Raw genomic sequence first — 23,776 nt, forward strand, 5'->3', positions numbered from 1 at the left:
TATGGTAACAAATATTTAACCAATCTTTTATTTTAGTTATTGTATTATTTTACAATAGAGTTGTAATATATCTTGATTTATCTTCCATTGTAATAAAATCTCTAACAATATTATTTAAATTTTGACACTATAATTTTAACTCTTTAACTTCCATATAACAAAATAATATTTTTTTCTCGCCACGTAAGCTAACTTAAAGTAATATTTGATTATTTCAAGTTGTGCATGCACAAATCCCAAAGGATTCGATGACGTGGTATCTTGGGAAGATAAAACCATAATTACAGCCATCATTTCAACAACCCTTGATAAGATACCCAAACGCCACCATAATGTGACAAATCAACTAGCCTGTCCCTCAAAATAGTTTTGCCGCCTGACAGACACTTGTCATCGCGAAACAAGGGACATGTGTTATAGTATGAATATTTCCCCTAGAAATACGAGTACAATCTCGAAAAAGGTTGACACATGAACCCAATTCCCGATAGAAAAAAGATGATGTGTCAATATATAGCTCCAGTAGAGCTAACCTCGCATGACATAAAACTTGTGAGAAGGTGCGACCAAGACAAAGTCTAATCGCACACTATGCCCAACATAGTTAAAAAAGCAGGACTGAGAGAAGTTAGTACTGGTCGCGCATATACCGATTATATGCGACGAGAAAGTATATCTCTCATGCGACGCATAAAGATCGCATATTTACATATATTTTAGTCCGAGAGACTAATGTGTTAGACAACCCATTAGAAACTCGTAAGTTCTAAGTTGTCATCGCATGAATGCCCAGGTACGCGATTAGGGTAATCACATACATTAAATTATCTAGCCAAAGTTATAGGCCTAAAGCCCAATATGCGAGTAAAACACCAAAGAGTCTACACTCGTATGTTCTAAATATAGATAGTCAATGTACGACTTAACAAGTTGCATACATTCAAACAATTAATAAAGAATGGTCAAAACTATTCTTTCGTTCTATTAAAAAGATTATTCTTTCATTTATTCTTTAAACGTTTTTTTTGTTATTATTATGTATAATCAATGTGATAATGGTCGTGTCTGACTAGTTATGTAAACCTAGACAGACATTTGCTTTCAATATAAAGGAGTGATCCAGATCATATAAACTAAGTTGAAACTATTACCAAAAAATGGACTAAGCGAACCGAGCTTTGACTGAACCACTATAATTTCTTATCTTATTTATAATTTTACTGTTTTTATTCATTTACTCGAAGCCTATATTTGAGTATTTACCACTCTAGGTGGATACTCGCAATTCTGCACGTATGTGTATTGAATACTCGCACGTTTTTTGTGTTGTCAATTTTTCTCCGACAACAAAAATAATTATGCTTTTTTTAGTATTACTATTAAATAATAAAAAGTAATTTGTGGCATAAATATCTAAGTTTAAGTCCAGGTTGTAAATAAAACCCTAAGTTTAATTTTTGACGGTAATAATACCTAAGTTATATTTTTAGAACTCTGTAGGTACCTGACCATTAAATGACAAGTACTTTCAGAGTTTCAGAAATATCACTTAAGTATTATTACCGTAAAAAATTAAACTTAAGTATTTATTTATAACTGGGAGTTAAACTTATGTATTTATGCCACAAATTACTCAATAATAAAATGTATTGATACTTTTAAAAAATTTAAGCACTTATCTAAGTAATGATTTCTTTCTTGTTAGGGCTTGTTCAATTTATCTCTTTAGAAAAGACTACACTATTGACCTAACAATACCATCTTAAATTACGAGTCTTGTCTTAAATAGATTTAATTGTCTAGAAAATAATGTCACATTGATGTATTTTTGTGGATATTTTGTCTGCACATGTTACTGAGAAAGAATAAATATAAGTTAGAGAGGGATTAATATGTAACAATTAGTAAAATATGGGGACAAATTGATAAATTTGGGATAAATCGGGGACTTAAGTGTTATTTACTTTATATAAATCGTTGTGTTCATCTTAATAAATCTTTTATATATAAATATAAATCGTCGTCGTCGTCTTCTTCTTCTTCTTCGTTTCTTCTTTACTCTCCAATTCCATTAAAGCACACTGATTTCTCCGGCGAACCTGTTCATCCTTTCTTTCTTTCTCAAATTCAAGCAAAAACCCTAAATTCTCTCTCTCTCGCCTTTCCAGTTAGGTTTGTAGTCTCTCAACTTCATTTCTGTAGGTATCTTAATTTTCATTTCTGCGTTACAAAATTAGTACTGAGCTCAGATTCTAAGCGAAAACGAAATCCTGGTTAGCATCTCTGTTCGAACAATGAACTGAATCATTATGTATCTATTTCTTCTCAAATTTGATCTTCTGTTGAAATTGAAAGGTTTATGTTTGCTTCTAAGATTATGAGTTCTTTTGCTTTTCTGGTTTTAGGAATATATATGATTCTAAATACCCATCCTCACATGTGTAATATACAATTTAGATGCTCCGCTACTGAACCTTTCATTAGCTCTACCACTGCTTTCTGTGTTGAATTGTGAATTAGATAGGTTTATTATGAAATTTAAAAAGCTGGTACTAGGGTTTGAATGAGTAAGTTTTGCGTTCTTTATTTTCTTATATTCTTACATTTAAGTATATAACTTTAATTTTCGTTTTGTTTTACACTTTGTTCTAGTATTCTTTGGCAAGAAAAACGGGCTTTCTTATGCCTTGAATTCTTGTTTAGGTTGTCTCAGTAAGCGTGTCTTCACAACATGGGTTATGGTTCTGATAGCGGTTCTCAAGATGGAAGAGATGAAGGTTAGTTTGCTGCTATTCTTGTTTTTTGTTTTCTTTTTTCGTGAAAACTTGCTATTGGAACTGCTTAGGCAACAGAACACCAGTAAGATTTTATTGTGGGGTTTCAATAATGTCTATCAACTCTCATTCATTCTTTAAATATATTATTGTTATTTAAATGAAACTCATTTGTTTTAATATGAGGAATAATACAAAAAAAAAAAAAAGAAAAGAAAGAAAGATGAAAATGATCTTATGTTGCCTATGTACAACTACACAATAAAATATTATATGACATAAACAAAACTAAAGCATTTACAGGAAACTTCCCCAATCTCTCTTGAGATAGAAAAGACAATCCCTCAAAGCCTTTAGTTTCATATAACCGGGATGTAACCCAGATTTTAGTCTTCTCCCAAAGTCCTTTTACAGAGACCTATTTGTCTTAGAAACTGTTCCTCTCTCTAACCAAAACCAGAAGATAGCCAAGATGGCTGTTGTCGACATTGTTGATAGTCTCTTCCCCCCTTTCAATTTGTACACTAACAACTGGACAAATGAGCAAGGCGTATACTGAATGTTAGATTCACTGAGCATATTAGACCATAACAACTGAGTAAAAGCTCACTCAAAGAATAAATGAATAATAGATTTCCCATCTTTCTTACACCAAATACAACACCTCAGACACAAACAATGATAGGCCTCTTCATTTGCAGTTGAACTTTTAGGCTTATATGGGTTTGGTCTGTTTATAACTTTATTTCCTATGTAGTATTTATAATATAATGTTCAACTCAACATATAACATTCCTATGAATCCTATCTATAATTTTTCTTTTTCTATTGTAATTTGGCAGATGACGAGGATGATTACGAAGAGGCTGGTGGTAGTAACCGGCTTTTGGGATTTATGTTTGGCAATGTTGATAACTCTGGTGACCTCGATGTTGATTACCTTGATGAGGTATTTTTATTGTTACCTCACCTCCTAGTGTCGAGCAATTGTGGCAATGGACATGATATTTAGAACTAAAAGGGGATGTGATTTTAGGAGGAAATGAGAATGGAGATTTTGTTTAAGGAAAAAATTCCATTGTAGTGTTGCCTGATATCTGTAGTATAGGATTTTGTAAAACATATTCTTCATTAATGTTTCTTTAAAAATTTAATGATAATAGAAGCCTATGAGGGCTTTGGCAAAGGGAAGATGACAGCAGTAATGTGGAATTGTAAAACATGTAATTATTGGCTCCTTAGAAGAGAGAGGAGTCACCTTTGTTTTGAAAAGAAGGATTTGTAATCATCATAATGAGAAACACCCAAACTTTAAGCTTCTTTGCTCTTTGTCTTTCCAGCTTTTGATTGTTTTTAGTTAAATGAATGTATTGCTTATGTGGAATTTTGTTTCCTTCATAAGAAAAAAATGTCTCACGCTTCTACTTTAAAACATCAGAAAAATGTCATGAGCTAGGCAAATTTTTGGTGAAGTTAACAGTACTCTGAGGTCATATGGTTTATGTACATCTTTCAACTGGAAAACAATTAGCACAGAATTCAAAGATGTCATATTCTGACTTAATGTAGAGATTGGCATTTTTTTTTTCATCTAATTTAGTTTTTTTTTTAGGTTTTCTCATAATCTGATTGTAGTTTTACCCCTAAATAAAGCTGTGTTGTCTCTGTGTGTGTGTTTTTCTATAAAGATAAAGTTAACTAGAGAACAATAAAATAAAATAGAAAAGAAAAACATCTTACAACATTGTGCCTTTCATGCTACCCTTGGACTATCTTGGATGTGCTGAAAATGATTTTTATTTTTTAGACCTTGTTCGTGTTGCTTCCTAATATTTTTCCTGTCTAACCTTGATGCTGAATTTGAATACATTTTTCAGGACGCGAAAGAGCATCTTTCTGCTCTAGCTGACAAGCTGGGGTCATCCCTGACAGATATTGACGTATGGAACTCTTAATCAATCCTGTGTACTAGCTTTTTTTGAGTTGAATAATCATCCTTTCAATAGGATTTGGAAAGTGATTTTAACTTTGTGTGGTGTATTCAAGTGAATTGTAGTGTATGCACTCTTAGTTTTGATCTCCTCTGATACAATTAATTTTGTGTGATTGCAGTTATCCGTTAAATCATCACGAACAGCAGCAGACAATGCTGATCAAGGTTTGTCTGCTAGGAAAATTATAGAATCAAATATGAAATATTCTTTCAATATCTTTATACTTCATTGCTTTTTGTCTTTGAATATTTGTAATGGCATTCGTTGATGATACAGTAATTCATTTGGTGATAATTTCTATGCTAGGAAGATTATAATATGTAACTTTAACATTCAAAATTTATTTGTAGGTGAAAGTCACATCTACCTTCCTAAATTTAGATGTTTTGCTGTCAAGAGTTTCTGATTATGTTCATTTTGTTTCTCTCACTCGTAGATTATGATGAGAAGGCTGAAGATGCAGTTGATTACGAAGACTTTGATGAGCAATATGAAGGACCGGAGGTTCAAGCGGCCACTGAGGAGGACTATCTTTTGTCCAAAAAGGCATACATTTCTAACTCACTGGCTATTTTGAAGCCTACACCGTCTGTATTTGACGATGAAAATTATGATGAAGAAATTGAAGAGGAACAAGAGGTGGTTGATAATGATACAAAGGTTCAGAATACCACTCTTTTGGGTAGGCTTGGTTTCGACTTTTTTTTTTTTTTTAAAAAAAAAACTTTCTGCTATATCTTTCTTCATTTGGTTGCTATCATGCATGTATAATTTTGTTTTGTTTTTGAATGTTTTTTTTTTCATACACATTCCAGCTTAAATTGTTTTCAAATGACTGCATTTTTTCGTGCTTAACACATGCAAATATATATATATTTATATATATTTATATATTACCCTGAAAGTCTGGAACAGACCTGATTTTGGTTTTAACGAAACAAAAACAATGCCTGGATACTATGAATTTCAGCTTATAAGAAAGGGAAAAACTATGCTTAGGAGCCTTCCAAGAATAAGAAAAACAAAACACCACTGCTATGGATAGAAGATGTTGTTTTCAACTTCTTGAAAGATAAAGAAAAACAGTTATAGATGTTGCATCAAACACCTTTCGAAATGTGCTATAAATGTATAGTATTTTGTGGGTATATGTTTTCAACATGAGTCTATATATGCATGTTTCCAGCAATATGTATTTTAGCAACGAACATGCCTACCTAGGGCACAAACACACCATTTATTGATCAGCTTGGGCAGTTTCGATGTCTACTGCTAATTGGTATGCTAATTATAGCAAGTTTAGGTGTTTATGTTGAGAACTGAACTAGAATTTGTTGCTGAATTAAAAGTCAGTCGTTTTTGCTGACTGATGACAATGGTAACTATAATATGTATTTGTATTTGACAAAGGAACTTATCATGGCTTATGTAATATTCTTAAATTCTATTTCTGTTTTATGGCTGCTCTGTTGTTGAGTGTATGCCATTAGATATTTATTAGTTGTTTTTTTAATAAGAAACAAGATTGTATTACAAAGAGATGATGGGAAATCATCTGTAGTACAATCTAGACAACCACATAGAGGTTGTTAATTCTAAGATACATGGGAGTAGCAGATGCATGCTATTTATTAGAATGGATTCTCTTGAAGAATGAAAAGGTAATATTATGCTTTTAATGATATGTACTGGCATAGTACTGGGGCATTATAGAACCAAAAGTTTAATCCACCAAACAAAGTGCCATTGTAGCATATGCCAGGATGGTTCACTGTCACTATATAGCTGTTGTTCATATCAAAACAAAAACATTAGTTTACCTCACTTGGGAACCCCATCAATCTGGTCTACATACATGGTAGTTTTAAACTGTTCAAAGAGTTTAATGTTGGTATTTACTTTTTTTTCCCCTCCCTATAGCTTTGTCTTTTGACATTGGACTTATCTCAGCATGCCACTGTCAGGTGAAGAGGTTAAATCTCCTGAGGTGGATTCTATCAAAGAGAAGTCTTCTGAGGATGATCACGAGACTGACTCTCATGATACAGAAACGTTGGCCTCTGACATAGAAGAATCTCAGGTTGCTATATTGCCTTGATTATATTGATATTTTAAACAGTGATATATACATCTTAAGAACCAGTATAAACTACTCCAAACCATAGCATCATATAGTGCTAACTAACGTATACACTAATCAGCCTAGGCCGATTCAAAGCAATAGCTGCCGATCACATAGCAGCATCAAGAAGGAGAAGTCTTAAATTCTTTTCTCTAAGTTTATGATTATTTAGCTTCAGAGACATCATGTTCTGGCTGGCTTTTATGCATAACTACGGTGAAATACGAATAATATAGTGCTAGGTGCGATTTATTTTACCCTGCAAGCGTCTAACTTATAATACATTACTGAGAACTTCTTATCCAGAAATAAAAGCTGAATGTGTATTTCAAGAAAAGTTTTATGTGTTGAAGGTTCATTAGCATTGTTTAGTGTGTATTAGTTAATTTAGATTCAGATTTTTGGATCCTATACAGAATAAATAAGAGTTGAAATGACTACTTTGCATTTGGTGATCCCTAACTGTATTAAAGGTGACAGTACATGCATTTTTCCTCTCTTAAAAAAAAAACCAGCCCTTTGATGATGTCATGTGGGTACTACTGGGTAGTTATTTGTATCAGTTTGTTCAATTACGATTTTCATTGATGATTGTTTTGTGTAATTATGCATGAGCAAGCAGGAGGAGCTATCAGAAAAAGACCCCACACCATTGCCAGTTTTATGTATAGAAGATGGAAAAGTTATTTTACAGTTCTCTGAAATCTTTGGAATTCATGAGCCCGTTAAGAAAAGGGATAAGAGAGATCATAAGTATTTTGTTCCTAAAGGTATGTGGCGTATTTAAGATTTTCTCGCTACAAATATCTCAGCCCGTATTCTTTTTTCACTAGTTATTGTGTTGCTATTCTAGAATTTATGTTTGGGTCTGTAGATGTTCTCACATGTATAGATTTTAATACTATTGTTGTCATCTTCTTGTGTGTATAGTTTACTTTTTCTTTTTTTGGGTAGTTTGTTGATTCTCATTCATCTTTTCAGATAGGTTTAAATCCATTGATGTTTCTAATATTGTTGAAGAAGATGAAGAAGAGTTTTTGAGAGGTTCTGGTCAGAGTTTTATGTCTCTTAAACAAGAGGAATTTTATAAGGATGACCATGATGACATTGAGTCAGAATCCCAAAATTCCGGTTCTTTGCAAGGGGTTGCCTTAGCGGGTTCACAGTATGATGGGTCAAGAAAAGATTCCTTTCTCTCTGCAGAGCCAATGAAGGAAGAGACAGTCATATGCCCTGCTGGTAGGCATTCACCGTCAAGTGCTACATTTTATCCTCTTGATCAACTAGACTGGGAGGTTGGGATTGTCTGGGATAATTCTCCCGTTGTTAGTGAAAATTCTGTTGGAAGCACTGAACTCCATTTTGAAGCTACAGTAACTGATAGTGAAACAGAATCTGAGGCTAGGCTGCAAAATCACAAAGTAAATACAGTAGTAGTAGCTGATGAGAAGACTCACAAGAATTTAGTACATAGTTCCCCAATTATATTGGAGCAGTTTGGCACAAGAACATCAGGATCTTCAAGCCTTCCATTCTCAGAAGGTAGATATCATCCACAACTTTTGAGACTGGAATCTCGATCTGAAGTGAATGACTCTAATCAGGATTATGAGGGAATGGAGAAAGTTGTTGAGAAGCAGCCTCATCGAACTGGTGCTGCAAAACAATTTAGCAAACTTATATCGTTAAACAAAGACATGCTAGAAGGATCTTGGTTGGACAGTATAATATGGGAGCAAGGAAGACCTATTAGAAAGCCAAAGCTTATTCTTGATCTTCAGGATGAGCAGATGCTTTTTGAAATTTTGGATAGCAAGGATGGTAAGGATCTGAGGCTTCATGCTGGGGCTATGATTGTTACCCGCTCTGTAAAGTCGGGCCACGGTGATTCTCTTGAGTTGCCAGGTCATGGAGGACAATCTGTTTGGCGACTAGTCGCTAATGACAAACACTATTCAAACAAAAAAACATCTCAGCAAATGAAATCAAACTCAAAAAAGCGAACAGCTCAGGGTGTCAAACTTTATCACTCACAACCTGCAGTTACACTACAGACGATGAAGCTGAAGTTGAGCAAGTAAGAATAAAATAATTGGAATACTTGACATTCTGTTTGGTTATGGTGACTTATTTCTGTGAATTAAGAAAAAAAATCACTTCTGCTGAACATGTTTCTCAAAAATATTTCACTTCTCTAAAAATTAAAACTAAACTACATAATTTTTTTTAAAAAAAAAGGAAGAAGAAAAATTAGTGTTACCAAGCTCATCCTTAGCTCGTTTAGGGTACCACATTTTAGTTGATTTAGCAAGTAGAGTTGTATATTTTAGAAACCAAAACTTTATTATAATCAGAAAAGATAATTGAGAAAGACAAAGTTACCATTCCTACATGAGAAGCAAAAGCAAGCAAGGAATCATTAATTAGAAACTAATTAGATTTTTAAAGCCTTCCGACTAATCATAATGAAAATTTAATCAAGAGGAATGTCTTTAAAATGTTTGTTCTTTTTATAATTTTGCCTTATACAGAAGAATGCATTTCTATCATCGGTCAAATTCATATTTGCTTCTGATTGTAATTTTTGCTTTGTATACACACCCAAAAAGACGCATATTTTGCATCTTAAACGCTTTTTATGCTGGCAATCTTTGAGAAACGCTTTTATTGATAACTGGCGCACCAACATAATGGAAAATAGTGTCAATTAGTTTGAAATTTCTATTAGTGATAATTATAACTTGGGAGTTCTTTGCATTATTGATTTGGAATGGGGCTGGACTGCTTGGTTAGGTGCAATATGTGTCGAGTATGATTGAGTATGCTGCTATATATCCTAGTTCATGCCGTGTTAAATATTTATGAAACATGTTTTGTAATGTTTGAAATCTTACTTGTGTTTTGCAGTAAGGACATAGCTAATTTTCATCGACCTAAAGCTTTGTGGTATCCCCATGACAATGAAGTGGCTCTAAAGGAACAAGGGAAGCTGCCTACTCAAGGACCAATGAAACTTATTGTAAAGAGCTTGGGTGGGAAAGGAAGTAAACTCCATGTGGACGCTGAGGAAACCATCTCCTCTGTTAAGGCTAAAGCTTCAAAAAAGCTAGGTTGTCTTCTTTGAATGAGTTAATCCTTAATAGTGATAAAAAATCTTGATAACCTATTGCTAATTTATCTATACACTACATGCCATAAACAGTTTATGTTTCCAAATATTTATGATATGATTTCTTGAAAGATTATATTATTGTTATTATCTAAACTGTGGAAACTAACCAGGAACTTTGATTGTAGATTTCAAGTCAACTGAGACAGTGAAGCTGTTTTATCGAGGGAAAGAGCTTGAAGACGATAAATCTCTTGTTACCCAAAATGTGCCACCAAACTCTTTGCTTCATCTTGTTCGTACAAAAATACATTTGTTGCCAAGAGCACAGAAGCTGCCTGGTGAAAATAAGTCTTTACGCCCTCCTGGAGCATTTAAGAAGAAATCTGATCTTTCTGTGAAAGATGGCCATGTTTTCCTAATGGAGTAAGTGGCTTGGAAGAAATTATATATACATATGCATAATGGTAAAACTAGCAATTTTTCTTTTTTTCCTTTCTTAGAAAAGGCTTCTCTTAATAGCAATAATAATGATAACGTTGCTAACTTAAAAGCCTTATTCAAAAAATGTCAACTCGCTCCTTACACGAGGAAAAAAATAATACAATTTTAGGCTGAATCTTTCTTAACCTGGATTAAATTTCTATTTTTTAATCTTCATTTATTGACCTTTTTTCGTTTTTTCACTTTTTCTCTTCCCTCTCTATCCAGTGTTCCCTTTTGTGAAGTAAAAAAAGCATCTAGCTGGTCTAACGATCTTTGGTTTTTAATCTTCTCATCTCTCTTGAGAAATTTCACCCTTTCTTTGAGTCCTTAACCTTCTCTATCTCTCTGGATCTATATTCAAATTTTATCTTTTGCTGAAAGATCCCATTGGTGCTTTTCATCCTTCATTGCGTATCTTTACCGCTGTTAAGTGGTGAAAAATTAGAAGAAACTGTTGGTTTCCTTTATTTTGTAGATCTGAAAAGATAGAGCTAGATATTTTTATTAAAATTTATCGAGAAGTAACAAGATAAAATTGGAAAGGAATTAGGTATTCCAATACAACAAAGAATTATAGATTTAGAGGCTGAAACATAATATAGAAACTAATTATAGAGCCAACTAAGAATATCTTCAAGCTCCTTTGAAGTAGACGCCTAAGCCAATACAATATTTTAGTATCACAAGTAGTTTGGACAAGATTAATTTGTGTAATTTTTTTTTGTTCCTTATTATACATTACATATACTGTCTAAGAAGATTGGTTTAAAACTTTGTACTTTTGACTACAACATCTTGCATTTACATCCTTACATACTGTTTTTGCTTGTTCTTTTGCAATGTGCACTTGTTAACCCTTTTTGTGTTGGATTCGGAATCAGCTAATCAAATTTATTCTCTTTGTTTAGTTCTTTCTATCAAGAAATAAAACCTTGCTCTCCTTGTCGTTTTTGCAGGTATTGTGAGGAAAGACCTTTACTTTTGAGTAACATTGGAATGGGTGCAAGACTCTGCACTTATTATCAGAAATCAGCTCCAGATGATCAAACAGCCATTTCAATGCGCAGTGCAAACAACAACTTTGGACATGTTGTCTCCTTAAATCCTGCTGATAAATCACCTTTCCTTGGAGATATAAAATCTGGTTGCAATCAGTCATCTCTAGAAACCAATATGTATAGAGCACCCTTATTTTCCCATAAGGTTCCTGCAACTGATTATTTGCTAGTTCGTTCTGCAAAGGGAAAACTCTCTTTAAGACGCATTGACAGGGTTAATGCTGTTGGACAACAGGTACGTACCACAAGAGTTACAGATAGATTGTTCAGCAATTTGGATATATGGTATTCCAAAGTGTTTTTTTGTTCTCTGACTTGATCAGAGGTTGAAATTCTGTGCTGCAACTAGTAGTGTTTTCTGGCTTTAGTTGTCACTAATGTAATTTTTTTATTCTCCCCCTACATTGTTTTTTAAAAGAAAAATATAATTGGTTAGGAACTATTGTCCCTACTCCCTATTATTCTAAACAAAAAGTGTACCGTGTAAGTCTTCATTTCCTTGAATTTTTTTGTGTTGCAAAATATTTTCAAATGCTTTCAACATGATATTTATAATGTGTAATGAAATTGTGTTTGCACATTTTTTGTTTTTCATTTCTATAATTGGGCAATTGCATGTGTATTTATGCACACTAAATATCTTTAATGTTGAAACTTAAAATTTTTATCATTTAATTTACAGCGTTTGAATTGTATACTCTGTCACAGTAGTACATTTTTGGGAAATCAATTTACTTTGGGAAACCCATACAAAGATTTTTTGCTGAAACTAACATTTTAATTGAATGCTCTTTGTAGGAGCCTCTCATGGAGGTAATGTCTCCTGGAACTAAGAACCTTCAAAATTATATGATTAATAGGCTCTTGGTTCACATGTGCCGTGAATTCCGAGCTGCTGAAAAACGCCATATGACTCCTTGCATCCGTGCTGATGGATTGCAATCACAGTTTCCTTATCTTTCTGAAGTTTTTATTAAAAAGAAGCTCAAGGAATATGCAAATATGCATGTGCAGGTAGTCATATAAAATTGATTTACTCTTAGGAATGTGATAGATTTTGTACATTTTCATATTGAGTACATGGCTTTTACTTGATTGTTTCATGATATGTGCATGTTTCTTTTTTTTTTTTTTTTTTTTTTTTTTTTTTAAAATTTCAATATTCTGATTTATTTATTTGAAATCCACTCATTTGTTACTGTGTCACATTCCAGAGAGGGTCAATTGCACAATCAATTTGGGTTAAGAAAAACAACTTTCGCATTTTCTCGGAGGATGAACTGAGAAATATGGTGAAACCTGAGGAGGTGAGTCTACCTTCACTTTTTCACATATCTTAATTCTTGTACAAGCTCAGTTTGATAAATTGAAGAGCTAAAAATACTTACATAACTATATCTTCAAATAATGAAGGAATATTACGTTTGATCTGAATTTATACTGAAGTGAAGGAATGGCCAAAAGGTTTAACATTTATAAAATTTGTATTGCATTTTGTGTGTTCATTGAAGAGACATCTTTAATGTGCCCCACACCGGAAATATGTTTAAATTGGCCCAGTGACAGATTTGGTGCTGACATAATTCTGTATTTGTATTTCAACATGATTTTGTAAAATAAAGAATGTTTTTCCTTGACGATGTAGATGAATATCTCATGGGTTAGTACTCTGAAGTCTGACGTTTGATTGATTAGTAGATAATAACTTTGACCAAAGAGATATAGCTGCTATTGCTTAATGTTTTATGTAATTCTTCTTGGGTTAATCTTTATTTTCCCCTTGGAGGTGTAGGTCTGTGCCTATGAAAGCATGCAAGCCGGTTTATATCGGCTTAAACATTTAGGGATTACTGAAACTCATCCAAATGCCATATCATCTGCTATGAGTCGTCTGCCTGATGAAGCTATAGCTCTGGCTGCGGCATCACACATTGAAAGGGAATTGCAAATTACTCCTTGGAACTTGAGTAGCAATTTTGTCGCTTCTACACAGGTAAAGTATCTAGTTGATTTTAAGGGTTGGTTTCTCCAACTTAAATCATGCTCATTTACATAATCCTCAATCTTATTGGCCAATATGAATTTTGTTTAACTTTCATGTTTCTCTCATTTCCAAAGATTCACCATTTTTTAAATTGCAATGACTGGAGAGGCAATATTAAATCATCGGAGTTCAGTTTTCCTCTTATATGTTTTTATTTCATCATATTTGTTCTCTTGGCAGGGAAAAGAAAATATTGAGCGTATGGAGATTACTGGTGTTGGCGATCCATCTGGTCGTGGTCTAGGATTTAGCTATGTCCGTGCTGCTCAAAAAACACCAGTGCCAAGTGCTGTGGTGAAGAAAAAATCTGCTGCTGGTCGAGGAGGTACCACTGTTACTGGAACAGATGCTGATCTACGTAGATTGAGCATGGAGGCTGCACGTGAGGTTCGTTAGCTATTAATGGCATGCGAGTTTGGTTTTTTACCCTGTGAATTAAATTATTTGTGCTCCATATCTTAGAAGAACTAGTGAAGCATTGTACTCATGCACAACCTCAAGAGCTATATGCCCGCACACATCTTATATATATAATACTCTAGTCTGTAGCTAGAAGGACAAATTGTCCATTACTGAAACAACACCACTGACTATAACTCATGAATTTTATTTCACATATTCTGTGTTCTCTTCACTATGTTTCTATTTACAGGTTCTTCTCAAATTTGATGTTCCTGATGAAGTGATTGCAAAGCAAACAAGGTGGCATAGGATTGCCATGATACGCAAGCTGTCAAGTGAACAAGCTGCATTAGGGGTAAAAGTTGACCCCACTACAATTAGTAAATATGCACGTGGGCAGCGGATGTCCTTTCTTCAGCTGCAGCAACAGACCAGAGAGAAGTGTCAGGAAATCTGGGATCGGCAAGTTCAGAGTCTTTCAGCCTTTGACGGTGATGAAAATGAAAGCGACTCTGAAGAAAATAATAGTGATCTGGATTCATTTGCTGGGGATTTAGAGAATCTGCTTGATGCGGAAGAGTGTGAAGAAGGGGTAGAGGAGTCCAAGAATGATAAAGCAGATGGTGTTAAAGGCCTCAAAATGAGAGGACGTCCTTCATTAGCTCAGGCAGAAGAAGAAATTGAAGATGAAGCAGCTGAAGCAGCTGAATTATGCAGGTTGCTTATGGACGGTAAGTAGTATTTGTTTACAAAAGCATATCCCTTCATCGCCCTCCTCTTTTTTTTTTTTTCAACATTGTGAATCTTCTTAGACATATTCTTTTTGGCTTCAACCCTTTTTCATTTAACCACTGTGGATCTTATTATACATTGCCCTAGGAATTTTATTATTATTCTTGGCTTTAACAAAGCTGTTGAATACATAAGAATATTGTGGATCTTACTTTTGTCTGAATTCAAATCGGTAAGAGAAAAAAAGAAAAGTACAAACTTTCAATAAATCTTGTGGTTAGTGGACTGATATCTTGCCTGATTTATGGATTTACTGTCTGCAAATATCTAAAATAGCTAGACTTAGAGACATATTGGACCCTATGATATTCTAGCAGCCTAGTAGATTCCTTTCTTTTTCCTTTTCTTAAGGAACCCTCCACAATTGACCATGGTAACTATGCTGCAGATGATGAAGCTGCGGGTAAGAAGAAGAAGAAGGTGAGATTGATGGGAGAGGAAGCTGGATTGACTCCAGCACCCCGAATAAATTATGGTGTTGAGAATGCAGATCGTGTCAAGCTAAGTACTAGCACAAACCCACATGATGGACCATATTCATCAAAAGAAAATACTATTGCAGAGGCCAAAGTGGTAGGAACTAGGAATGCGTCGCTTTAAATTTTTTTCTTTTCATGTGCATAATTTTTTTTATTCTCTTAGTTCCACTTCTTTTTCTGAGATTTCAAATGGAATTGAAGACTTATCATGTAGACATGTACATTATTCTTCCACTATTATAGGAAGGTAGAACTGAGGGTAGTTCTTCATGTTGTGGTTGCAGGTGGAGAATCTTCTTCTGAAAAGGAACAAAATTGGAAAACTAAAACAAAAGAAAAAGAATGATGATACTGTAAACATAAATTTAACCAATAAAAAAATCAAAATAGCAGGAGATACTACTGTCAAGGTAATTGAGCTCATTCTTCTTAGATTCTTTTTTGGACTTTTTTTTTTTTTTCAAATGTTCTGTTTTCTTATAGGGTAGTATTATTTTGATTTGTATTTTGATACTAGTAGGTTTGAAAGGATTGGATTGTGTTTTGCTTTGTGTAATGTTTTAGGCATAGATTGGCATTGCAATTTCCTTTCCCTTTAGTTTATTGTAAAGAAAAGCCTGCATTAGGTGGTTGATATATAGAATTATAGATAAATATATTAAGACCAGTTTCTGGCTTTCCATTATGCAATTTATATATATTTAATTTACTTATCTCTCAACCAGATGTTTAAGGAAAAAAAGAACGCAAGGGAAAGTTTCGTCTGTGGAGCATGCGGTCAGGTGTATATTCTTCTTAATATATTTTAGTCCTTAAAACTGAAACAGCTAAGTTATTATTATGTCATGTTCTGGTAAATAATTTTATTGGTTGTGACGGTTAATTCTTTCGGTGTACTAGCTTGGACACATGAGGACAAACAAAAACTGCCCAAAATATAGAGAGGTCGACACAAATGTTGATACTCCGGAACCAGAGAAAGCAGTTGGAAAATCCGCTACATTGACTCAATCTGCTCCTTCCCAGACAAAAGCTACAACAAAGAAGCTTATACCTAAAAGTGCAACCAAAATAGCTCTGGTTGAGGCTTCTGAGGGAGAGAACATTACTCCAGGAACAAAAGTACCAGTGAAGTTTAAATGTAGTTCAGCAGACAAGGTTCCTGATAGATTTTCTGTTGGAGTGACTCAGAGCATTGATCAACCAATGACATCTGATACTGAAACTGGGAGGTCTGCAGTTAAAGTTAACAAAATAATAATTTCAAATAAAGCGAAACCTGAAGATGTGCAAGTTGAATCTCATAAGCCCCCCATTGTGATTCGGCCACCAACTGACATGGACAGAGGCCAAGTTGAACCACAGAAACCAACTATTGTTATTAGGCCACCAGCTAACATAGAGAGGGACAGGTTTGCATCTCATAAAATATCAAAACGGCCACGAACAGAAAAAGATAGAGAACACTCTCACAAGAAAATTATAATTAGGAGGCCAAAAGAAATTATTGATGTGGATCAGATCGCTCAGGATGGTGGCAGTAGTATTGATCACAGGAAGACTAAAAGAATTGTGGAATTGTCCAGTTTTGAAATGCATAGAAATCAGGAGAATGTTTATTTGGCTGAGGCAGCTAAAAAGAAGGCTAGAGACAAAAGGAAACGGTGGGAAGAGCAGGAGAGGCGTAGAAATGAAGAGATGCTTCGAGAAGAGAGGGCTAGAAGGATTCGTGAAGAGGAAATGAAGATGCTGGAAGAACAAGAAAGAGTTGCTGAGATTAGAAGATATGAAGTATCCATCAGAAGAGAGAGGGAAGAAGAAGAGCGCCAGAAAGCCAAGAAGAAGAAAAAGAGGAAAATGCCTGAGATAGAAGATGATTATATAGAAGACTCCAGAGCAAGAAGATTTGACAAGAGATTGCCAGATAGGGAACGGAGTACAAAACGAAGATCTGTTGCTGAGTTGGGAAGGTATGGTGCCGAATCTGCTGCAACAACAAAACGAAGAAGAGGAGGAGAGGTAATCTACCATGCTTGCTTTCTCTCTCAATGCATGTTTTTCTTTGAAAGTGATGTCATAGTAAGATAACAAGCAACTGCATGTATTAGATCTAATGTCGATCGCTGTTGGTATAGGATATGTGTGCTGTATTCATGTGTGTCCCTCCTTATCCATAGAATGGTTGTTAGACAATGATGAAATTATTTCGGAAATTAACTTGCAACCAATAGTAGTAGCTTAGTAGTAGTAACACTAGTAACAAAATATCCAACTTGCTCCTTGAATATTTTTCTTATCTACCGGGTCACTGTTTAGGGTTTGCATATCTTGAGATGGCATTCATCACAATGAATTACTGTACAGGTTGGTTTGGCAAACATCTTGGAGCAGATTGTGGAGACACTTAAAGACCGAATTGAAGTGTCTTATCTTTTCTTAAAACCTGTATCGAAAAAAGAGGCTCCTGACTACCTTGACATAATAGAGCGGCCGATGGATCTTTCTACCATAAAGGAAAAGGTTAGGAAGTTGGAGTATAAAAGCAGGGAACAATTCAGGCATGATGTGTGGCAAATAGCTTTCAATGCTCATCAATACAACGATGGGCGTAATCCAGGTATACCTCCATTGGCAGATCAGCTTTTGGAGCTTTGTGACTACATTCTGAATGAGAATGATGAAAGCTTAACTGATGCTGAAGCAGGCATTGAATCTAGGGATTTTATGTAGTCTTAAATCACTTATGTCTGCTATTCCTTTTGTTGTTCCATCTATATATTATAAAAAGAAAAAATTTGCAGTTGTATATTAAATTGGTAGTTCCTCTTGTAAATTATTGTTGTATCAACCTTTTTGTATAGTTTGTACATAAATTTTTGGGGTTAAAGTGGCTTCAGCTCTGTGTTGTGCATTAATGAGAAAGCAGACTCTAGGTGGGTCTTTTATTCTACAGTCTATCTTTTGTTTCAATTGTATTTTGAACTATTATCAAGAAAACAAAAACAATGTCCCAGTTAAAAAAAGAAGAAACAAAATTGTGTTATTTACTCAAAAACTCAAGTCTTGCTTCTTTTCCTGAAGTACTTTAAGTTAAGAGTGCGGCGAAATTCCTTTATGGTTTAATTTTTATACACTTAACTCTTTTATTATTTTTTAGTGGCAAATTTTTTTTTAAGTTTATTTTTCTTTATAAATTTAAGGTATCAGATAGGTATTACTGATAAATTTTTAATTGGATTACTACTGTATTAACTTTGAGGTTTTACTTACATATATACAGATATATACAGTGGTCATTCAGTTAATATTTAACAGTAATATTTAACTGACGTATTAAATCTATATATATATATATAGTGACTATTCAATGGTTACATTTTTCTTTAACCTGTAATAGCAGGTTACTAATAGGTAGACTTTCCTTTTTTAGATTTAATTAATTATAATTAACTATTTTCTTAAAATAATTAATTAAATAGTAGACATTCCTTTTTCAGAATTATTTAATTATAATGAACTATTTTCTTAAAATAATTAATTAAATATTTAACAAGACCTCTTTTAGCAATTAATATTTATATTTAAATCCTTACTTGAATTATTTTAATAATTAAGCCATTTAATTATAATATTTACAATAAAATTTATTTCTTTTACAAAAATTAAACTTCTTTTGACACAAATTAAAATTCTCTTCTTATAATAAATTTTCAAATAATTAATTATTTTTAAATGATATTTAATTATTTTGTTACAATTATATGAACTAAGTATGAGGCCTCAAGCTAATCAATCAATAACAAGTGCATCCATTTTTTTTTTTAAAAAATCCTTCAACTTATTTCATTTTTTACTTTTTAAATATTTAAATAAAAAAATTAAATAATTAAGTGTAATAATTTAATATTAAGATTACAAGTATAATAAAATTTAAATTATGAAATTATATGTGTATAATTTTAAATTATAAAAAGTCTTGCTATAAAATTTTAAATAATTTAAGTATAAAAAAATAAATTGCTAAAAGATCCTTATATAGTAATAAATTGTAAAAAATTAATTAATAATTATAATTAATTTAATTTTAAAATATAATTAATCTTAATTAAAGTTTTATAAAGAAATAAATAATTAGGTTACTTTCAGGTTACAAGTTATTTATTATTTATTTTTATTTAATTTCTAAATTAATCACAACCATTTAATAGTAATCCAATGACTTAAAAAAATGTAACCATGATAGTTACAATAAAAATGTAACCATTGAAACCTCTTCCATATAAATATATATATATATATATATATATATATATATATATAAAGAAAGCTTTTGAAGAGGTGAGGTGACACTCTATATGAGTTTTTTCACCTATTTTTAATTTCTTTCTCTTTCTTTGTTTTCTCATATTTTCACATTTTTTTTTTAATTTTTTTAATTATTTTTCTTTAATAAAACCTTTTATTTTTTTCATCTCACCTTATTTAATAATAAGACCTTTCATTTTTTTTCATCTTACCTTATTTAATAATTTTATATAATTATATCATGATTTTTGATTTACAATCTTAACAGTTACACAATGATAATATAATATTCAATATTCTCTTTTGATAACTTGTCCCACCAAATTAAACAAAATAGTTACTACAAAATCAATCTATATATTAGACTATAAAAGAAGCACAATCTATTGCCATTGTTCATATGAGAATTATGTGATGATCTCTCAATGTACATTCTTCATGATCACTATATATCTACATAGATGATTATAAAGATTGTTCAAATTTTTTTCTTCTCCAAGGTATTTTTATTTCTTTTTTAGATTTTAATAAAGTTAGTATCTATATCTATATATAAAGTAAAGTATAAAAAAGGCCATGTGGCAACCTAAATGAGTTGTTTTTTTTTATTTTTTTATTTTTTTTTATTTTATTATTTTTTTTTTTTATGAAATCTTCATTCTCTCAATTTTGTTGATTTAATTAATTTTATTTTATTTTTCTCACCTAATTATCTCTTTGAAGTAGTGTTACAACGGGTAATTTCCCTATTTTATAATAATGGATTGAGTAATTATTATTATTATTAAACGTATGGAAAAAAAAAAAACAAAAAGGCACACAATTAATTATATATATTAATGATGAAGTGGTATTAATTTGTAGTGATGGATGGAGTAATTATTATTATTATTATTACTAAATCATTAAACATTAAACATATAAAAAAAAGAAATGAAAAGGCACACAATTAATTATAGATTATCACAAAAAAAAAATATGAAAGAAATATTGTGTGTATTATCAATCAATCATGCACTCTTTAATATTAATAGCATAACCACATTTATTTATTTTTCTATATCTATATAATTCTAATCCTAATGTTTAGGTTGATAATGGAGATTAATAATGAAGTAATCTATCTATTTTGTTTTTTTGGTCTTTTTGAGTTTTTCAAAAAAAATTTCTATTTTGTAGTTTTTTTAAGTTAAAAAAAAAAACTATAATAATATTTCACAAAAATTTAGTACTAGAGTTACATTTTCAATTCATTTTTATTATTTTTTTATTATATCAATTATATATCGATTTAATATATAAATAAAAATATTAATATTAATTTATTATTCAAAAAAAATATATTAATATTTAAAATATTGCAACGGTTTTTCCTTTTCTTTTTTTTTTTTAAAAAAAAATAGCATTATAAATGTTATTAATGATGACTTAAAAAGATTGATGATATTATTTCAATTAAAATAAATTTGATGAGATTTTATTATAAATTTATTGCGTATTATTATTATTATAAAATAAAATTAAAAAAAATAATATATATAGAAGCTTTGGGGTCAATGCATTAGACAAGTGAAAGAGTTTTTTTCTCTTTACTTTGATTTTGATTCTCTCTCTCTCTTGCTCATTCGCACATTTTTTTTTTTAGTTTATTTACTTTTTTTCTTCATCATAATTTAGGAAACTAAATAAATAAATTTTCATTTTCATATATAAATTGTTGATTTGCATATAATCTCAATATTTACTTTTATAGTGTTTGATTCTAATTTTATTGTTTTTTTTTTTTGCTACTAACTAATTAATTTTACTGTGTTTCGATTGCAGGAAATGATTTTTATTATTTGTCATAATTTGTTTTGTAATGGTTTAAGAAAAATCTTATGTAAATAGTGATTTAATAATTTAATACATTTTTCTTCTTCAAAAAAATAATTTAATACATTTACATATAGGTGGAGAAATTTTGAAACGAGCATTTGAAATTCTTGAAGAAAAATCACAGAATAATCTTTCAGCAAGGTATATCATTTAGAATTATAATTTTCTATATTATTCAAATTAGATTAATTATGCTTTATAAGTAAAGTTATTAATTATTTTATAAAAAAATACCTTATTTATGCTTCATCACATTTATTCTTTTTTTTTTTGAACAATATTGTAATTATAATTATTGTTCAAACCTTCTTTTATCACAAATGTCAATGGCATAATAAGGCATGACTTAATTGAAATTATTAATTTATAAAAATAGAGAAAATCTACAAGATATACCTATAAATTTGTATCAGTACTCAAGCAAATTAGAGAGTGATTTATATTATTATTTTAAGATATTATTATTAACTATAAAGAAAAGTTTGTCAATTATTATGGTGCAATAATAATTATAGAAGAACAACATCTCACAACTTACATGAGTTTTTTTGTTTTATTTATTAGTTTTTATTTTTTTTTTATTTATGTATCTTTAAATTTTGTCTGTATGATTTAATTATATTTTCTATTTTTCTAATCTCATTTAATTATTATTATTTGTCTTTTGATGAAATCTTATTTAATTATTACATGTTAGTTTTTATTTAGATTTTGGAAGTTCAAAACAATTACTGTGTATATAATGTATTCATGGTTAGTTTTCTTTCTTTCTTTATTTATTTTTGAGAAATTATAACTTTATTAGATTGAAAGATTAGTACAAATTACAATCAAAATTATTTAAAATTTTACCATTCTAAATCACCTTCTCATCTAGCCCTAAAGCTTGAGCTTATACATTCGTGAAACAATTTTAATGTTTTTATCTTCTTCTTTTCTATTTTTCTTTCATAGATTTATATGTATATATATTATGTTTATTATAAGTTATTTGTAGCCACCTAAAAAATTAGGAATATTTATATAAGTACCTAAAAAGATTAAAAAAAATTTAGAAAATACGATTTATATAGATATATTTTTCAATATTTTTATTGATTTGAATTATCTTTTTGAAGAAGTACGACTATTTATTTTTTACATTGTTATTCACAACAACATTAATACTATGTTGTTTGTACCCTGTTTTATATTTTTATTATATTGTTAACACATTTTTCATATTGTTTTTATTGGACTTCGTGAAAATATAATTAAAGAAATTTATAAAAAAAAATAAAATAAAACATAGCACGTAAGAATGTAAGATAAATATTATTTTAGGCTTTTTGTGTGAAAATTTCTATAATTTAATATTTTCTTTTGATGGACATATATAACTTTTAGTTGTTATGGTCAAATGTTCATATAAATTTCTCATATTATATATTTTATTTTAAAAAAATATCATTAATGAAATAATTATATTACATATATAATTTTTTTTATTACACAATAAAAATAAAGAAAAATGATTTATTTAGACAATTATCAAACAACAATTATGATTTATATTATGACACTTATTAAAAAAAATATTATAACTACTTAAAATATGATTTTCCCTAAAAATATAAAGAAAAAAAATTAAATAGTCAAAAATCAAACTATTTTATTTTAATATGTGTATTATTAGTGACTATTAATTTGGTTTTAAAAAGTAGTGATCATCAATTTTTAAGAAAAAAATACACCTCAACAATTTTTTTCAAAAGATATTTTAATAAATTAATTGTTAATAATTAAAAAAAAATCTATATATGTAAGACTAAGAATGATAAGATAGATCATATTTTTTCAATGCATTTTTATTATTTTTTAATAACTTTAATTTTTTCTCTGATCTAACTTTATAAAAAACTCACATTTAAAAAATATTATAGTTTTTTATATGTAAACTGTAAATAAACTTTTTATTTGTCTAATAATTAATTAGTATTTTACTAATTTAATATTTTTTAAAAACGTAAACTTTTTTTAATAATGTATATAGCTTATAATTTTTTAAGACCGCGCAACGCGCGGCTTTTGTTTCCCAGTTTACAAAGAAAAATAAATTTAAGGGAGTTTTGTCACAAAGAAAAGAGGGTTAAGTGTATAAAAATTAAAACATAAAAGAATTTCGCCGCAAATTGTTCTTAATTTAAATATTACATTTTTTATTCTATTTATTGATTTAAAGATAAAATAATGATAAAAGATGAAAAAATGATAGAAGAATGAACAATGTTGTTTAAATAAAAAAAAAAAACGATAAATTATAAATAGGACCTCATCTGGGTGCTGGTCGCTAT

General features: G+C 30.6%; 1 protein-coding gene across 7 annotated transcripts; it reads left to right on the forward strand.

Annotated features, from left to right (window-relative positions):
- Positions 1-2,006: 2,006 nt before the first annotated feature.
- On the forward strand, positions 2,007-18,212 carry LOC115725372 (transcription initiation factor TFIID subunit 1). Of its 7 annotated transcripts, none has more exons than XM_030654871.2 (22): positions 2,007-2,273; positions 2,704-2,777; positions 3,617-3,723; positions 4,652-4,714; positions 4,887-4,932; positions 5,205-5,450; positions 6,733-6,848; positions 7,513-7,660; positions 7,872-8,967; positions 9,798-10,000; positions 10,188-10,425; positions 11,442-11,778; positions 12,342-12,557; positions 12,758-12,850; positions 13,336-13,536; positions 13,768-13,974; positions 14,240-14,720; positions 15,170-15,354; positions 15,545-15,670; positions 15,986-16,042; positions 16,161-17,279; positions 17,625-18,212. In XM_030654871.2, exons 2-22 carry the CDS (start codon positions 2,732-2,734, stop codon positions 17,988-17,990), a joined length of 5,697 nt encoding a protein of 1,898 aa, XP_030510731.2. In that variant the 5' UTR covers positions 2,007-2,273; positions 2,704-2,731; the 3' UTR covers positions 17,991-18,212. The 7 variants fall into 7 exon arrangements, with proteins under 7 accessions (XP_030510731.2, XP_030510730.2, XP_060973451.1 ...); XM_030654870.2 differs by having other exon boundaries at positions 2,007-2,172; positions 7,510-7,660; XM_061117468.1 differs by having other exon boundaries at positions 2,007-2,172.
- Positions 18,213-23,776: the final 5,564 nt, after the last annotated feature.

This window comes from Cannabis sativa, chromosome 6, assembly GCF_029168945.1.
Source record: "Cannabis sativa cultivar Pink pepper isolate KNU-18-1 chromosome 6, ASM2916894v1, whole genome shotgun sequence".
Taxonomy (NCBI): Eukaryota; Viridiplantae; Streptophyta; class Magnoliopsida; order Rosales; family Cannabaceae; genus Cannabis; species Cannabis sativa.